The sequence below is a fragment of the Cynocephalus volans genome, chromosome 14, assembly GCF_027409185.1.
Source record: "Cynocephalus volans isolate mCynVol1 chromosome 14, mCynVol1.pri, whole genome shotgun sequence".
In the NCBI taxonomy this organism is placed as follows: Eukaryota; Metazoa; Chordata; class Mammalia; order Dermoptera; family Cynocephalidae; genus Cynocephalus; species Cynocephalus volans.
Genome location: NC_084473.1, coordinates 29,129,642 through 29,148,489, shown reverse-complemented (window position 1 = coordinate 29,148,489; position 18,848 = coordinate 29,129,642). Strand labels below are relative to the sequence as shown.

Below are 18,848 nucleotides of genomic sequence, written 5' to 3'. Positions count from 1 at the left end.
AAATGGCTTTCTATACTCTATATCTATTAAATGAAGCTAACATTTCAGTACCCAAATTTAAGTATTATACATTCTAAGTATTATAAAATCTAAATATGGCAGGCTGGCTGTAATAGATGAGTCGAAGATCTCTTCGTTGGTATCTATGGTAAATGTTTCCAAAAATATCTGAATTTCCCTTATCAACCTATTATGGCTCAGTTACCCATTCACTTCCTTATATATTTGTATAATTTGTATTTTTCATTTTGAAAACTCTTTTTGAGTAATGGATTTCATAAGTTACTACGTGCATAGTGTGAATTAGTATGTTCATTTACCTGTTGCCCTCTCAAATTCTAAAGATTGCCCTTCTTAGTCCAGTATCAAGGATTTGGAAGACAAGTTCATGTTCCATCTCTCCACAGCATTTGCAATTTTTAGATTTCAGTTCTATCCTGCTTCAATCTGCCTTCCCTCATACAGGAGACCTTCATCCATGGATCCTTTTCAAATTCTGCTGTATCTTTCTTGAAGTTATCAGGGTATTAAAGGTAAATTTTGCTCTTTTGGATCCAAAGACTCTACAGAACTACTTCCTGTCCAAGCTGTACCACCCCCACCCCCACATTCCTCCCAGTACTCAAGCACAGCAGTTCTACTTTTATCTGTTTTACATCCTACACTGCAATATAAGGCTTCATCTGCAAAAATGACTTGTGGTTTAAAACAGTGTGAAAACCATTGATTTAGTAAGGATGATAGACTGTACAGTATTTTGTTTAAAATCTTTTTAAGAATTCCTTGAAATCCACTGTCATTCTTGGCCTATCTGGTTTGATATCTGGGAAAGCAGAAAAATTATAAACATGTCCTTCTGTGTCCCCTCCACAACTCAATGATGGCTGAATTTTCTTGAGTAAGGGACAAAGGCTTTCCTGCCTAGAGTAGGGATTAGGCTTAAATATCAGGAGAAAAATAACCTATTAACTTCAAGAGTAATTAAAATTGGTTACTATCAGATCCTTTTCTTGTAAGAAAGAAGTTGAGGGAAAAAAGGGTCTAATGGATAAATAAATACTTTAGGAGAGGACGAAAGAATATATAGAATAGGTAGGGGAAGACAAATTTTACCTAAAACATGGTTTTAAAACTAGGTTTTTGCAAAGATAAAAGGCTAATATTATAAACTATATTTTGAGGCTTAAAATATAAAGCTCTAGGATAGCAAGTGTGAATAATAATGACCTCTTGGGGTTGCCTATTATAAATTCAGTGAGTTGGAAGCCAGGAGTTCTGGGTCCTAATGTGCTACTGATTAACAGAGTGACCTTAAGGGTGGGCCATTAATCTTGTTGGTACTCACTTACTTCATCTGAAGAGTAAGAAGTTTAGACTAGATGGTTTCTGAGTTCCTCCATGTTTAAAAATTCTGTGATACAAACCCAGGCTGCCTTACCTGTGAGATCAGTCCCTTCTGGGAATATGAGGAGTTGAAGTGGTTCACGGATATCACAAAAATAATCAATCATGTCTTCAAAATGGCTCTTGTCATCCTTCCATTTCCTATTTATGAAGATATAGGCAGCAGCCTGCATGGCCCAACCTAGAATCAATTTAACAACTATTTACATACAATTTTACCACGAATATCCACATATTATTGAATATAATATTTTTTTGGCTTTACCATAAATTATTTACTATCATAATAAGCATCTCATGATATACCATAAATTCAGCACTGATCTTGGGTTAAATAAATACACATATACCAGGGAATATTCTTAAAGGGGTTTGATAATACTGGGGTTTGCAAAATCCTCAAAAATCTCTTTTCAAGCCAAAACTAGTTATTAAAATAAAGGAAAACTCCTCTAATATTTATCACTAACTCATCCAAGATTTTAACAATCCAAACTAAACACATTTTAACCAAGCTACCTATGAGAGATAAAAGAATATGTGTTCTCAAGCTTACAAAGCACTGAACAAAGAGGACTGTTATCAGGTCACGTATATAAGCATTCTCTTTAGTATTTCCCTTTCTGTGCTACTCAGCCTTTAAGTACAACTGCTATTTTCAATGCTAGCCACTTTAGATTTAAAAGAGAAGGGAAAGCATGCAATGGCTACTAAACACATTAATAAGAGTAAACACTATTATCACATCCCCTCTCTCTAGGGCAAATCAACCTTGCTACTGAAGAGGTAGCCTAAATGAGTCATGTTTTAGATGACCATCCATCTCTCTCTCTCTGGCCACAAATGACTAGACCTACTGCAGTAGGTACATAACTTAAGGCAGCCAGTCCATGGCCTGTCTTAAGCCCATGAAGCATGGGCCAAACACAGTAACTGTCTAAGCCAAACAAATGTTGTCTCCAAAATTTCATCTAGGACCACAGAGAAAATAAACAAGTTGGTAGTACAAGGTCAAATAGACAAAAAAAGCAGAGGCAGCTGAAGCAAGATAAAGATAGTCTACTATAGTGAAGGTCAAAAACTCTTGCGGCTAAGCCAAGCTGCCTAAAGCTGATTTTGATTCAAAACAAAAGACAGTTTTAATCTCCACAAGTCCTGGCCACTCAATGGATCCACCTCTTGGATATCCACAAAAGTCCATTTCTCTTCCTGCCATGCATATCTTTACAACATACTCTCATTATTTCAGCTGGTGGGGATGAGTAGTGGTTCCCTGCAAACAAAGAACACAACTAAAACAATAACTATCATCATTTGGCAAATACAATAGTACCCTGAGAATATATAAGATGATCATTAAATCATTTGTCAATGATTAAAAAAAAGAACACAACGATAGGAGTCTTTTTGGTTTGAGTAAGTCCAAACTAAAGTACTGTATTCTACAAACACAAATAAGCATGTACAAAAAAATCCACTTTAGTGTGGGTCCTACTGATAAGCATCTAATTACTAGTCACTCACTATCTTGTCAGTCATAACCAATATTGGACTTGAGCTTACGCTTGCCACCCCCACTACCACAACACACACATCTGTCCTCCTTCATCTGAGGACACTGAGGCCAACAGTCCAGTGTGTACAGGAAGTATAGCTCTGGAGCTGTTTACCCTCAAGCCACCAAATGTACAATGAGCATAATGTTATAACAATATTTACCTGATAGGGGTTGTTGTAAGAAATAAATAAGATTATTTAGCACAGAGTGTTCAATAAATAATAGGTATTATCACTATTATCATTTACAAGTTACAATAATATCAAAAATATTGTATCAAAGATCATAAAAACAACAAGAAAGTTCCAATTCACAATAGCAAAACAAAAATGTGCAAAAACAAATGTAATTAAACTACAGGAACCATATGAAGACAACTAAACAAAAAAGACATACAGTGTCTCTGAACTTGATCAATGATGCCAGTAATTTCCAATCAAAATTCCAAAAGCATGAGGGTATGTGAGAATTGTGAATATTTGACAAAGATGAAAATTATCTAAATAAATAAGGCTAAAGATTATAATGATAAAAAAGTGAAAATATTCAAGATAATCATAGAACAGAATAATAAATGGGAAAGACTTTTACCATTAAATGTATTATAAAGCAACAACGATTAAATCAGAATAGTACTTCTGCAAAACAGACCAATGGAAAAGAATGAAGGCCTAGAAAAAGGTCTTAGGATATGCTAAGAATTTGGTATATAATAAAGACAGAATTTCAGATCTGTGAGTAAAGAATGAGTTGGTGTTTTATTAACGTTCTTATTGAGGCATAACTTGCAGTAAAGCATGTGGGTATTAAGTGTACAGGTGCAGAGCTTAATGAATAGTTACATATACATATGAGGGTACTTTAAAAGTTCATGGAAACATTTGTATTATCTTTCAATTCTATTTTTCCATGAACTTTCTGAAGCACCTTCATATACGTGTGGCCACTAGCCAGATTACGATATTAAACATTTCTAATATTCTAGAATGCTCCCACATTCTGGAATATGTGTGAAATGTGCCTCTTTCCCAGTCAATATCCCCCCTAAAGGAAGCCATTATGCTGACTTCAATCATCATAAATCATATAAATGGAACCATACAGTAGGTACTCTTTTGTCTATGGCTCCTTTTACTCACTGTTTTCTCTATAAGATTCATCCATGCTGTTGTGTGTAGCAACATTTCCATCTTTGCATTGCTGTGTAGTAGTTTAAATTATATGAATATACTAGTTTATACTCTTGATGGAGATTCCTTGGCCATTAAGAATAAATAAAATCAATACGGATATTCTTATATCTGTCTTTTGTTGAACATAAGCACTCAATTCTGTTGGGTAAATACTCAGGAGTGGAACTGCTGCATCATAGGGTTTATGTACATTCAGCTTCAATAGATAGCACCAGTTTTTCAAAGCAATTGTACCAATTAACATGCCCATCAGAAAAGTATGGGAGTTCCAATTGCTCTATCTATATCCTTACCAACACTTGGTCTTATGAGTCCTTTTAATTTTAGCCATTATGATTCATGTGTAGTAGTTATGATTTGCATTTGCCTTATGATTAACGATGCTGAGCACTTTTTCATATTCAAATTAGATGTCTGGATATCTTCTTTGTGAAGTGCCTCTGCAAACCTTTTGCCCAATTTTTAACTGGGTGGTCTTTTCCTTATTAACTTTTAGGATACAAAGTCCTTTATCAGATATACACACAAACACACACATATATAGAATATGAATATATAATCTTTTCCATGTACTTGGTGTTTTTTGTGTTATGTTTAAGAAATCATGAAGACTAAGTCATGAAGACATTATTCCATGTGTTCTTCTAGAAGCTTTACTGTTTCAACTTTCATTTTGGTTTATGATCCATCTCAAATGAATTTTTGTGTATTGTGTGAAATAGAGGTTAAAAGTTTTTGTTTTCTGTATGGATATTCAATTGACCAGTACCACTTACTGAAAAGACCAAGAGCTTATTAATTTAAATAACAAAATATTTTTAAAAGCATTACATAATAAATAAATACACATTGCTATAAATTAGACTAAAACATGAAAATACTCCTTATTGCCACTGCCCTCAATCCTACCCCACCAATCAAAATCTTTTTGATAATCATGATTTAATAATTTGATGCAAATTATTCCACTTTCTAAAAATTGGTGGTTTTAAAATACACATTAGATCACATCTTCTACGCTGTTCTACATTTTTTTTAAATTTATCATGATTACACAGACAAACCCACTTCATTTGTTAAATACCTGCAGTGAATTCTCTAACAGTGATTCTCTAACCAGTTTTCTGTTGTTAATTTCCAAACTATTATGGATTGAGAGTTTTGTGAAATACAATAAAATGAATTACTAGAAAAATAATCTCACACATGGATGTTGTGACAATGTCACAATATTATAAAAGTTTCCAAATACTCTATTTCTGTACTTATCTCACTGTGGACAAGTAACAGTTTTCTGACTGGTACTGTTATATGAATCACACTTTAAGTAGTATTATTGTTCTATAATATAGATACACGATGGTTTACTTATTCTAGTACTTACTATCATTTAGGCTATACCCAATCTGAGAACCTCATCTTTACTAGAAGAGTTATTCTGTTCACATTTATTGGGGTAACTTTTTTTTTTCCTGACATCTTCTCTATGTTTCCTGGTTATTAACCCCTTTATGGTTTCTTACTACCCCTTCTCCTTGTTTTTCCCCTTTTCTGTCTTTAGTTGAAATTAAGCTTTTTTTTTGCCTTCCCCCTTTGTTCTCTAATGGAGAGCTCACCACACTATGGCCCACGGACCAAATCCAATACTCTGTCTATCTTTGCATGGCCCACACATTAAGAATAATAATATTTTGTGATAGAAAAGTATATGAAACTAGAATTTCAGTGTTTATAAATACAGTTTTATTGGAATTTAGCCACACCCATTTGTTTATGTATAATTGTCTGCGTCTGCTTCTGCATTACAATGGCAGAGTGGAACAGGTGTGACAGAGACAGTATACCCCACAACCTAAAATACTTACTATCTAGCCCTTTACAGAAATTGTATACCCCATTTTGTTCTTTTAGTGATCATCCTCAAAAGTGTTTCACCCATCCATTTTTGGCAAACATATTTAAACATATAATTCTACCAACACTGAGTTAAACAATAAATAATCTTCCCCAAACTAAAAAGGACACGCTCAATTCTATCACTGTTTAAGCAGGAATTTAAAATGTAAAGTTTAAAATTTAAGTTTAAATTTTTAAAAATTAAAACAGTAATAATATAAACAAGTATGCTCTCTTCTTGCATTTCTTACTAGATTTGCAGAAACCATCCAATAGTTCCAAAACATTACTGTCATTTTTATAACTAACACATTCCTTAAACTTCACAGAAACATTTTTAATTATTTAGACTTGACCCTAAGTTTGCTGGTTTCTTTGCTTGTCACTGATTCTTGTAGCCTATGTCTTTCTGTTAGTCCACCCCAAAGATTTCTTTCAAAAAATGTCTGAGTCTTTGCATTCCCCAAATATCTTTGCTTTGTTCTCAATTTTGAAGGCTAGTTTGGTTAAAAACAGAATTTGAGATTCTAAATCATTTTCCCCTCAGAATTTCAAGCTATTTTCCCCAGTATTTTGACATTTAATATGGCTAGTAAAAAGTCTGATATCAATCTGATTCATGTAGATAACCTAATTTTTTTCCTCTGGAAGCTTTTATGATTTTCTCTTTATCTTGGTTTCATAGAATTTCACCACTATGAATCTAGGTATAGAACTTTTTTTCATTAATTCAGCTCAGCAGCTGGTAATCTCTTCCAATATTTGAGTCTTTCTTTTTTATTTCCCCCAGAATAAAGTTTATTTATTTATTTATTCCAATTTATTCTTTACTGAAGCATAATTGATTATACATATTTGCAGGATACAAAGTCAGCTATCAATAGTTGTATACAATGTTTGATGGTCAAATCGGGATGGTTAGGTTATTCATTGTTACAATATGCAATCATTCTTTGTGTCCATCAACCAGTTAATCCTCCACCTTCTCCCCCTCCCCATCTCTAGTAATTGTGTCTTCCTTTAATATTGGGAACATTCTTTTCATTATTTAAGAAAAATTTTTCTTTTCTTCATCCTCTTATATTTTCTGTCTGAAACTTGTTAGATATATGTTAAAACTTCTGGATCTCTCCTCTAATACTTTTTATCTTTCTCATTTGACATTATGTTCAAAAAAAAAAATTCCTTGGCTTGATCATTCAACTCACTAACTTGATCTTCAGCTGTGTTTGTCCTCCAAATTGAGTTTATTTCAACAATCATATTTTAAATTTTCAAGATTTGCATTTAGTTCTTTTTCACAGTAGCCAATTTTATAAACAAATAGCATAGAATAATGAAAATAATGTTTATTGAATGCTTACTATGTGCATGGTACTGTTCTAAGAACTTTTCATTACTTAATTCAGTTAATTCAAGACAACCGTATGAATTAGGTGAAATTATTATCCCTATTTTATGAATGAGAAAACTGAGACACATTGAGGCCCAAAGAACTAAACGCCAGGTTTCAAATATAGGTAGTCTGACTCCAAAGCTGATGTTTAAATCATTATACCAAACAGCCTCCTTGCCATATACACTTGAATATCTCTAAGGATATTTATTACACAGTTTAAATTTTCCTCAGAGAATTATTTATTCCTCAGAGATTCAACTTTCCATTTTTTTAGTATTAGATTATCTTTAAAGCTGTGCATTTTCTTCAGATGTTTATTAATTCTGCACTGTTTTCATATTTGTAAAGGATGTTCTAGTCTGAACATATTGACAAGTGGAATGCATCTCTCCATGCCAAGCGAGAATACACCTGTTTCCTCGGGGGAAGAGAGCAGTAGCAATATCCATGAAAATTTCCTACAAAACTTTTCTAATATTCTGTAAATATTCCAGAAATTCCAGAATGGAAGGTAAACTGGTTGAATCATTCAGCCTCTCAAACCTCTTCTCTGAAGATATAATGATTCTCCCCCTTTGTGCCTTTGCCCTCTCGTGTTCTATTTACATATCACTAATGCTTTTGAATCTGTTTACTTCCTTTAAACACTTTTCACTCTTTTCTTCTCATTAACATCATAGAAACACTTTGTAAAGTTTCCTCTCCCATTTCATTGTCATCAATGCATATTTTATCCACGTTTAAGGCAATTCTCAGATTTTTCTTAACATTCTTGAAATCCTCAAAACACACATTTTTATGTCATTTATTCCATTCTTCTATGAGTTAATTAATGACAGTGCAACTTATATCATTTAAAATTGGTCTCTATAACTTGTCTTCTTCATAGTTTTCCATTATAGTACTTTCCATCTTTAACCTGAATTTTCCAGAAGAGGGCTGGAATTCTGGCAGGTTATAAAGAAAGAATCGGGAGATACTGGCATAGATCTGCTACCACATCTTCTTTCTAAAACACCGTTTATGTTATCAGCATTGCCTTCTCAAAGCAGACATCAGAAATCCCTGAGCATATTCTATTGTCCAAACTTAGTCCATAATTTTAGAACCTCGTTTTCTTTGACTTACATTCCCTTTTATCAAGTTTTAGAGTTGGCTAGGAAAAAAAAAACAACTATTCACTTGAATGTGTTTTTAATATTATGCACTCTTTCTCAATAAAAAGTAAGTCTTTTCACCATTTTTTTCTTTTCATTTTACTGTAGATGGACATAGTTAAGGGAATCATAAAAACATCTGCACTAACTCACCTAGTGCTCTGAAAACCGAAACTCAAAGATAGGTTAATTTGTCACTGCTGTCTGTGTATTCAGTAGTTCAATATGGTATCTACCATGGCATTATGAATGTGACACACTGCAAAAGCACTGTGGAAGAGACAGACAACTGTTCCTTTCAACATTATTTTCAGTCTTAAAAGAGGATAAGGATGTAACCTATAGGCTTCTATTAAGTGAGAATGAATGAATAATATGAACAGATGCAAATTTTATGTAAACTTATATCACAAAGAACATGAGAAAATACTGTATTTACTGAGTGTGTACTTGTAAATAACATTAGTAGTTATACAAATAAGTCCAGAAGTTAATTAACAAATAGTTGTATTTCTCAGAATTTAAAGTTCTGTCAGGGTGCTAAATGCGGTATAGACAAAGTGAGGGAAGATCTACCTCCCCTGAATTCACATTATAAATTAGGCAATGCTCTCTACATCTCTCTTCTAAGATGACTAATTTCCACAAAGGTTCTGGCTTTTGAAAATGTTGAGCAGAAGCGACAATTTTATGACCTTTTTCCTGCAATGGTCTGTTGTAGTATCATTAGACTTCAAATGTGCCTGTGCTGAAAATACAAGATAGAAATCAAATTATAAAATATGAGTAAGCAATCAAATAATATTTTAAAGCAAACAATTCTAAATATAATTTAAAACTTGAGAAACCACAAAATGGAAAAAAAATGGATAAAACCACCCTTAAGGCAAATTTCACTAGACTTCAGAAAGATGGAGATTATCATATCTACCTGCAGACAGTAGAAATTCTTGCTTGACACTGAGGACATACGTGTTTATTGATGACTTTGGTTGGCAAAATGAGGCTTCTTAGCTGATTACAATTTGGGGTTTCACACTAACATATGACCAAAACTTATCTTTCATACTATATAAGATTTGCCATTTCGTCAATTTTCTAGATAAGCTACCATCGGAGATAGCTACTCCTTTTGCAAAACTGATTCTTAAACTAAGTACATTACTAGCTCTGTAGACTGAGAAGATCTACAGTCAGAGACATTCTACTAGCGACTAACAAGTGGTAGAAAGAATAATTACATTGCTCCCCACCCCCAAGATGTCCATATCCTAATTCCTGGAACTGTGAATATGTTAAGTTACATGGACAAAGGGAATTAAGGTTCCTAGTCAGCTAAATTTCTCAAAGTGCTTTTTCCCAAATGCTTGCTTGATGATATTTAAATCAGTTTGAAGTGTTGTGTTACAGTGTTTTGTTTTGTTTTGTTTTTTCCTCCCTCAATTCTGCCTCTGCTCACAAGTTTCCTTTATGTATATAAAATTCTGTTATGGGTTTTTTGTTTTGTTTTGTGGATTTACTTTTTTAGGGGAAGGAGGAGAATGAAGGGAAGTGGTTTCCTGGTTCTCTTTTTGTTCCTGCAGGATCATTCTTTAATTTCCTGTTTTCCTTCACTGTCACTCTTCTAAGGGAAGTCACCGCTTCCCTAACATATCTGATTCTCCCTCAGAAGCAATGCTTCTCTGAGGCTATCCCTTTTGGTCCCACTGTTTTTCAAATCATTTCCCTATATCTTGTGCTGTGAACTACCAAGTCTGACCTGTTGTTCAGTATTTCGGCATTCAGTATTAGACTTTCTCTTTCTGTGGACGATTGTGCTTTTTCTAAGCTGTTCATGACCCTCTACTCTTAAGCCTTTTCCCCTCATTCTTAGTATCCACAGGTGTGCAAAGAAAGGAGGGCAGAAGGAAATCTTTTGGAATTTATTTCTCTACTTAAGGCAATTAGAAAGTTATGGTATTCTCTGTCTCCTAGTTATGCTGAAGAGTTGGATGATATAAGGCTGTATTTCCTTTGCTTGTTGATTTGATGATTTTTTTTTTTTTTGAAAGAGTTTAGAAAATCAGGCAGCTGCCACTGTTCTCCAAAAACTTTTGCAAGAAGGCTTTTAATTATTGATTTAACCTCTTTATTAGACACACAACTGTGACTTTTTCATTTTCTTTGTCAGTGTTGCCAGATTTTGTCAGTTGTATTTTTCTGTATAATTTAATTTCATACACACTTGCAAACTCATTGGCATAATGTTATTCTTAATGTCCTGTTACTATATTTCAGGTAGGATCAGGAATGATAAGGAAGACATTATCATTCTTGCTACTGATAATATGTGCCTTCTTTTTTCTTTCTTGTTCAGTACTTTTAGGGATGTGACAGTTTTTAAAACACTGAGATCTTCGATACATTTCCCATCAAAGAGTGAGGTCTATGCTCCCTCCCCTAGAATCTTTGAGGGCGGTGACTACTTCCACCAACAATATACAGTGGATATGACGCTATATGAATTCTGAGGCTAGGTCATAAATGCTTTGCAGCTTCTTGCTGGTGCTTTGGGGATATTTGCTCTAGGGGAAGCCCGTTGCCATGTAAGAAATATGACTATCCTGAGACCACTATATTGGAAAAGTGGCAAAGAGAAAGACAACACCATAAGCAAAAAAGCAACTAAAACACAAACACACTTAGTAAATCAACCACAAACCCCCTTACTATTCTATCCTGAGGACAATGCCTGCCCTTTTGCCCTCGCAAGTCACAGATCATTTCAGTACACTGATAGAGGCATGATTTAGAGGGCAAAGATTTCAAATAAGAAATGTTACATAGAGAAATCACAGAAATATAGATACAATGTATGAGACTGTTAGGGAGTATAGTGGGTACTTCATATACCCATATATAAATAACTGGTTTGAATATATTTATAGTCTGTTTCCCACCCCTACTTCACATTAACTTGTAAGCTGAGGCCGAGCCCGTGGTGCACTTGGTAGAGTGCTGCGCTGGGAGCGCGGCGACGCTCCCGCCGCGGGTTCGGATCCCATATAGGACTGGCCGGTGCACTCACTGGCTGAGTGCCGGTCACGAAAAAAACGACAAAAAAACTTGTAAGCTGATAAAGGGGGCAATTTTGCTTTAACATGCAATGCTAAATACCCTATTTCCCCAACATGCAATGAATACGTTATATTCCTAACCATTTAAAGGAAACATTTCTAGAAACATTATTATTATAGTATATGAGCACAACAAAAAGACTTTTAAAAAGGAGTGGGGGGTGGGGGAATGGATTAGAGAAGTTCAGAAAATACCAGCACCTAGTATAATGCTTAGAACCAATAGGTGTTCAATTAATAATTATTAGATGAATATAAATGCATCAGTCGATTCAAACACCTTATCTGCACAGACCAGTTTTGGGCCTAACTTACAAGCATGACAATTAAAAGTTACTGAACTATTAATTCATATCCTTCGAAGTGTGGTCCTCAGGCACTGGATCTACTTCCTTGAGAATAGTTTATTTTCTCTTTTAGAGTAAGAGCTTTCAAAAAAGAGATCAGAATAAATTAATCTGTCACAACAGATCCACTAAGAAAAAATGAAACTGAGATTGTTTTTAGCCTAGTGAGAAAAAAATTGGAGTGTATTTAATACTTAAGTAGAGTTTACCAAGTTATGCTATAGTTTCAGGGTGGGTATATTACATATAAAATTAATAAACCACTTAAAATAATGTGTGAGTAACCTACCAAATCCAGGAACGCTTTTGAGACTGGCTTTGAGGCAAATTTTCTCCAATCTGAGGTAGCTATATCTCATCAGACAATTCCACAGGAACATCCAGTCCACTCTTGTCCGATGGTTCATGATAATGACACTTCTCTCTCCAGGAACAAATGCATCACCTGTTATAATCACTTTTACACCAAACATGGTCTCTAACAATGCCTAAAAAAAAATAATACAGATACATAGCAATTTAACTTTATGATTTCCCATAAGTAAATTTTATCATGTCCTCCAAATAAATCTTAGAATTTCAAATATATAAAAGTATAGTGTTTCCCATGAATCTTGCTTCTATAACAAATGAGGAAAAGAAGATAATCTAGAAGAATGAGAATATGAAGCACTATTTCTTTTTTTAGTTCTACTAGTTTAAGTTTCTGGCAGTTTCCTAATTAAAAATGCTAACTGAAATTTTCAAGATATATCATTAAGATAAAAAAAAAAATTGCAAATCCACCACGTAATTTTTTTAAGGATGTATATATATATATGATTATTATTCTTTTTTCTAGAAAAGATATTAAAAAATTTAACATTGGGTATAGAACTGAAGAAACAGAAAGCCAAACTATTCATTTTATACCTTTTTGTATCATGATCTTTTTTTAAACAAACGCACATATCTGTTTTAACAACATATAAAGAATAAAATAACTATATATCTAATAACATGCTAAAGCCCTAGGATCTACAACAATGCCTGGCACATAGTAGATCTCAAATACTTGCTGAATTTGTTTAATCAACTTTTCTGATAGCCAGGAATATAATATATATGAAATATTTAGAAGAAAAGTATATTACAGACTAGTTCTTGAAAGTTCTTGAAAGTAAAATAACAGATAATAAGAAAACCTGATTATTAGTTTCAGTCTCATATTAAATTTTCAAATTATTTACATGTAACATATTTACTAGTTAAGATTTTTACTTCACTTATAAATGAAGAGAGAATTCATCCAAAAGCAGATAAAAGATAAGAAAATCAAAGTTCTCTTAGGCAAATATCATGGTAACCTTGATCGGATATAGCAAATAAACAAACTGTGGTATAGTCATACAATGGAAAACACAACAATGGAAATAAATGAACTACAGGTATCTACAGCAACACGTAAGACACACACAGCATAATGTTGAGAGACAGAAGCAAAACAAACAAAAATGAATATACAATAAATATCCATATGTAAGACTTTCTAAGAGAGTAAGACATTTGACAGGTGTATATAGACGATAAAATTATAAAGAATAACAAGGAAATAATCTTAAAAGTCAGATTAGTGGCTACTTCTACCAAAATGGAGGGGGTTTAGATTGGGAGGCTAGGTAGCTTACTAGAGGGCTAGCAATATTTTATTTCTTGAAAAGGTTGATGGTTACATTTAAAATTATTCACTAAAGCGTGCATTTGTGTTTTATCAACTTTTCAGTATGTTTGTTAAATTTTATAATAAAAAGCTTTTTTAAAAGAATGTGATACAGCAGAATAATAAGACTTCAAAACATAAGAATAAACAGGATCAAGAAAAAACAGTTAAAATAATATTAGCTAAAGAAATACACTAGAAAAGTAAGAAGTTAGAAATGTTATATGTCCAAATTGTTACACAGTCATAGTGTTAACATTCCAAGTAGCTACAGATACCCCACAGATACCAATTAAGTTACTTTCCCAGGGCTGAGGTTTACCTTAGCACACAGATATTTAACTTGGCACCTATTATGCCCTGGAAGGACAGCCTCCAAGAGGTTAATAAACATAAACCCATCTTGAAATAGTATACAAAGATATGTGAATGTGTACACAGATACCTTGCTAGGTAAAATGCCTGTAGTTTTCATCAAATTTTCAAAATTGCTCAAATAATTATAACCCTTACTCCAAAAAGTCTCTGGGAATTGAAGTCCCTATATGGAGGACTTCATGATGGAGAGGATCACAGCAGTCTTCTAGGCTTGGACCCACAGCAAAACATATCTCTCTTTCTACTTGAAATTGTAAAGGGCCATCAACTACCAAAACATATCACTGAACTAACTATATGTCTTAGCCCAAGCGGTATGTGTAAAGTCACTATACAAGTTTAATTTGAATTGCCTTCATTCTACTTTCCAAATATGATATACTTTTCAGTTTTTGCAAAGAACTGAAATGCAGGATGCCCTTCACTTCATCGTTAGAAAGAGGAAGCTGATTATTGTGTGCTGTTCTATAGTAAAAGAGTTCAAAATCTTAAGCCTCTAAACCCCAAATCTCAACCCTTTACATGCAATTTCTAAAATAGGATTCCTATGGATCCCAAACAGTCTTTCACTTTTCATTATGGAATATGTCAAAATAAAAAATCCGAGACTGTTTGTCCAAGAGCATCTCATATGGCATTCTCTCCTTTGACATCCAGCACTCTATCAGAATATGCCTGAAAGTTATATATAACCTTTTGGGCAGGCTAAAACTCAAGCTTACATTAATCATTTTTAATACCAGACAAGATACAGCATGTCAACATTATTTATAGCTCCTGCCAAGGCAGAATAACAAATACACTACACAGAAATAAGGTTGTAATGTCTCTAAAGAACTCCCGAATTCAAATAATCCAGATCCAAAGACTGAAAAAAAGGACACTATTCTCCCATTTCTGATATTTGTTCTATTTTTAATACAGAAAATAGTTTTGCTGTAAGAAACTAATAAATCTCACAAAATTTTATAATACTTTTATTTCTTATATTGAACTAAGAGTAACAATTCTCATGTTTTTTACCTAATTGGTCAAAGATTTCCTCCTAGAACTATAAATACAAAAGCAATTTCTGAGGATCTTTTCTATACCACTACTTACTATCTCCAAGTGTTCCACTGTGTATAAAAACACAAAGATGAGAGGTTCCCCTCATGATCACAGAGAATGGGTTTTGCCATCACGCCCCTGCTCACATTTATCATTCCAATGGATCTTTATTTAGTCTGAGGTAAGAATAACTCTATGACGCTGCTCATCTCCAAGTCTGCTTTGGCTTTTCAGGTTCAGCTTAGGACTGGCTCCCTAAATCCCTAGCTATTTAACACCTTGCAATCCCAAGTCATTCTTCAAACACTAAGCACCCACTTTTTAAAGAGCAACAGTATAGATAGAAATTATATTCAAAAATCTTTGCATATTGAACACTTATTCTGTTCTGAGACTGGAATGCTATCAGCAGACTGTAAAAGAGTCTATGGTCTGGGAGGGGTATTAGAAAATGACCTCTAATTTTACATCATGATTTATGGTGTAAACAGAAGTCCGTGTAATTTTCATAATCCCAGGTAATTAGTTAACAATTAGACTGTTGGTAAAACTCAGAATTTTGAGAAGAAAAACTACTCTGGGCACATGCAGTGTTTGACCCTGACAGTATTGGTTATATTGAATAGAAATGTCCAAAAATGAAATGAACAAAGACATACACTCCCATTATAGAAAAGTTCAAAGAAAGACTGAATGGTCACCCCGCAAACTGTTCTAGAAGGGATTCTTGTACACAGAGGTAGATTAGTCTAGGTGACCTCTGAGCCTCATCTAACTCTAAGAATCCAAAAGATTTTACTGCCATACCTCATATAACACATAAAATGTACCCTTTAAAAACAGTAAGACAAGAAAAATCTTGCCAACACAATCACTTTAATGCACAAAAGAAGTATATGAAAGAAAAGATCATATTGTGGGGCCAAGCCCGTGGTGCACTCGGGAGAGTGCGGCGCTGGGAGCGCAGCGACACTCCCACCGCGGGTTCGGATCCTATATAGGAATGGCCGGTGCACTCACTGGCTGAGTGCCGGTCACGAAAAAGACAAAAAAAAAAAAAAAAAGATCATACTGTGAATTTCTGTGAAGCAATAGTTTAAGTGCATTTATTCTAATCTATTTTTAGTGGAGAATTATTTTTAACTCTTTGGGATTGCTTAAAATAAAGGACACCTATTGGGAAGAAAAAGCTAAATTTTAGATTAAATTCCTTCTAAATAAAAAAATTAACTATTCTACTATTTGCTTGAAAATAAAAACTGTTTTAGCACTTCGTAAAAGTATGAAATAATCAGTGATAAAAGATGCTCTTGACAGTTTTTCACCATTTCTTTCAACAGCAGTTGAAGCAGCTATTGCAGAATTTGTCTGGTAACTTGTCCAGTAAAACCAGCATTTCCAGAGTAACAGAGTTTTAATTGTGTATATGGCTGCCCAGAAGAAAGACATTTCCCAGATTCTATTACAGCTTTTAGCAGCTCTCACCAACAGAGTGAGCAAAAGAGATATGTACAACTTGCTATATACTAGATATGAGGTTGGTCTGGAAGGAAAGCACTTGCTCTGGACTTCCTCCCCTCCCTACTTCCTTCAGAGTGGGCCAAAGTAGTAGCAAGCTTGACCACATAGAAGAGGACATGATATCAGGCTGGGGCTAGGCTTGGTGGAATAACAGGATGGAATCTGAGTCCTTGGATAACATCAGGGAGCAGAATTACCCTGTCAACATGGACCTGACAGTGAATATAGTTCTACTTTATTCAAGCCACTGTATTTTGAATTTTCTTTAAAATAGCAATTTAGCCTACCCCCAAAACTAATATAATAGCAAATATTTATTGTGTACTTACCAAATGCCAGACATTGTGTTAAAAAAACTATATATTTATATTTCATTTAGTCATCAAAATAACTCTAGGTGGGTAGGTAGTATTAGTACCCCCTTTTATAGAGACAAACAGAAGCTTAGAGAGGCTAAGTAGATTAGCCAAGTTCAAATGACTAGAAAGTGGTAAAGCCAACACTGAAATAAAATGTCTATCTCCAATGTCTATGTCGATAAGCACTCTGCTTATACTTACCCTCCAAAGAAATTAGACTGGACACTGCAAAGCATTACGATTGCAATGATTTCCATTGATGCAGTACTAAAAGAAAATTCTAAAATCTCTCAAAGTTTTTGCAGAAAGATTCAGCCAAAAACATGTGATTCATGGAAAATTGATAACATTAAAGGAAATGAAGTATGGTAGCAATATATGACTGTTACTCAAAAATAATTTACCTCTAAATGTTTGCTGAATCTGAAATGAATCCCAGAGGTCATCTACTCCAATTTCTTTATTTTATAAATGATGAAACAAAAACCAAAAAAAGTTATGTAAATGACATGAAAAGAGTTAAATGTTTCCAATACAAAATGTCATGGTTTTATAATGACTATAAATGAAATTATTTAACATACAGACAGTTTGTAGATGGCTTCTTAGAAATATCAACTTGTGATAGTTAATTTTATGTGAACTGAACAGTATCCTTATTTTGATATGGAGAAACATCCATCTTGTAACTAAGAGAGTAATAGTGGTTAAACACCACCATGAAATAAATATTTTATATTAAATGATATATTTTTTAAAAATTTTAACTTATCAATATACTATGTAGGTGATTTTCATGTCCCTTTACCAATTCCTCTTTCCCACTTCCCTCACCTCTCTCCCCTCCATCAACATAAATATGTTTGAAGGCTATAATAACCACTGGACTTCATATACTTAAAGCTGATTTAAAAATGTAACTCTAAAAATTAATGGCCCAGGAAGTCAACTTCTAACCTTTAACAAAGGAAGCCTTTCAGTCAAAGGAAAGCTAGGAAAGAAAGAAATGGTCAAGCTGTGTAAACTACAATTAGGAAAGATATGTAGAGGATTATTACCTACACAGGACAAAGATAATATTTGTCTTGTTCATCATTACATCCCAGCAAAATGCTTGGTTCTAAGTGGACACTTAATAAAGAGCCCAATATAAATTCCAGAATTTAAAAGTAGAGTATTTTAAATAAAAATCCGCTACGTGAATAACAAAGCAGGTTAGAGATGACAGAAGAAAGATCACTAAACTTGAAAACAGATCAATAGAGATTATCTATTAAAAAAGCAAGATTCAGGGCTGGCCAGTTAGCTCAGTTGGTCAGAGCATAGAGTTATAATGCCAAGGTTAAGGGTTCAGATCCCTGTACCACCCAGCAGCCAAATAAAAAAGCAAGACCCAACTATCTGCTGTCTACAAAAGACGTATGTATTTTAAATGTAAAGACCAGATAGGTTGAAAGCAAAAGGACAGAAAAAGTTATGTCATTCAAACAGTAAATATAAGAAAGTTGGCTATATTAACATCAGACAAAGATAATTTTGGAAGAAATATTATCAGAGAATAAAGTGAGACACTGCACAGTGAAAAAGAGTCAATTTACTAAAACACTTATCATAAATATGTATGAGCCTAAATACAGAGCTTCAAAACACAGGAAGAAAAAACTGAAGTAAAGGGTATTAAAGACAAAGCATAATCATTGTTGAAGATTTTGACACATAAGCTGTGTTACTACATGGAAATCAGTATGAACACTATCACCACTCTTGGCCT

At 33.7% G+C, this 18,848-nt stretch overlaps 1 protein-coding gene across 2 annotated transcripts in view; it reads right to left on the bottom strand.

Moving 5' to 3' along the window:
- Positions 1–18,848, bottom strand: part of LCLAT1 (lysocardiolipin acyltransferase 1) — a 175,532-nt gene that overhangs the window by 75,709 nt on the left and 80,975 nt on the right. For both annotated transcript variants that reach the window (XM_063078755.1, XM_063078756.1), the window contains 2 exons: positions 12,360–12,558; positions 1,439–1,585 (listed from right to left, as the gene is read on the bottom strand). In XM_063078755.1, coding sequence (XP_062934825.1) covers positions 1,439–1,585; positions 12,360–12,558 — 346 coding nt within the window. The remainder of the gene's footprint in view (positions 1–1,438; positions 1,586–12,359; positions 12,559–18,848) is intronic.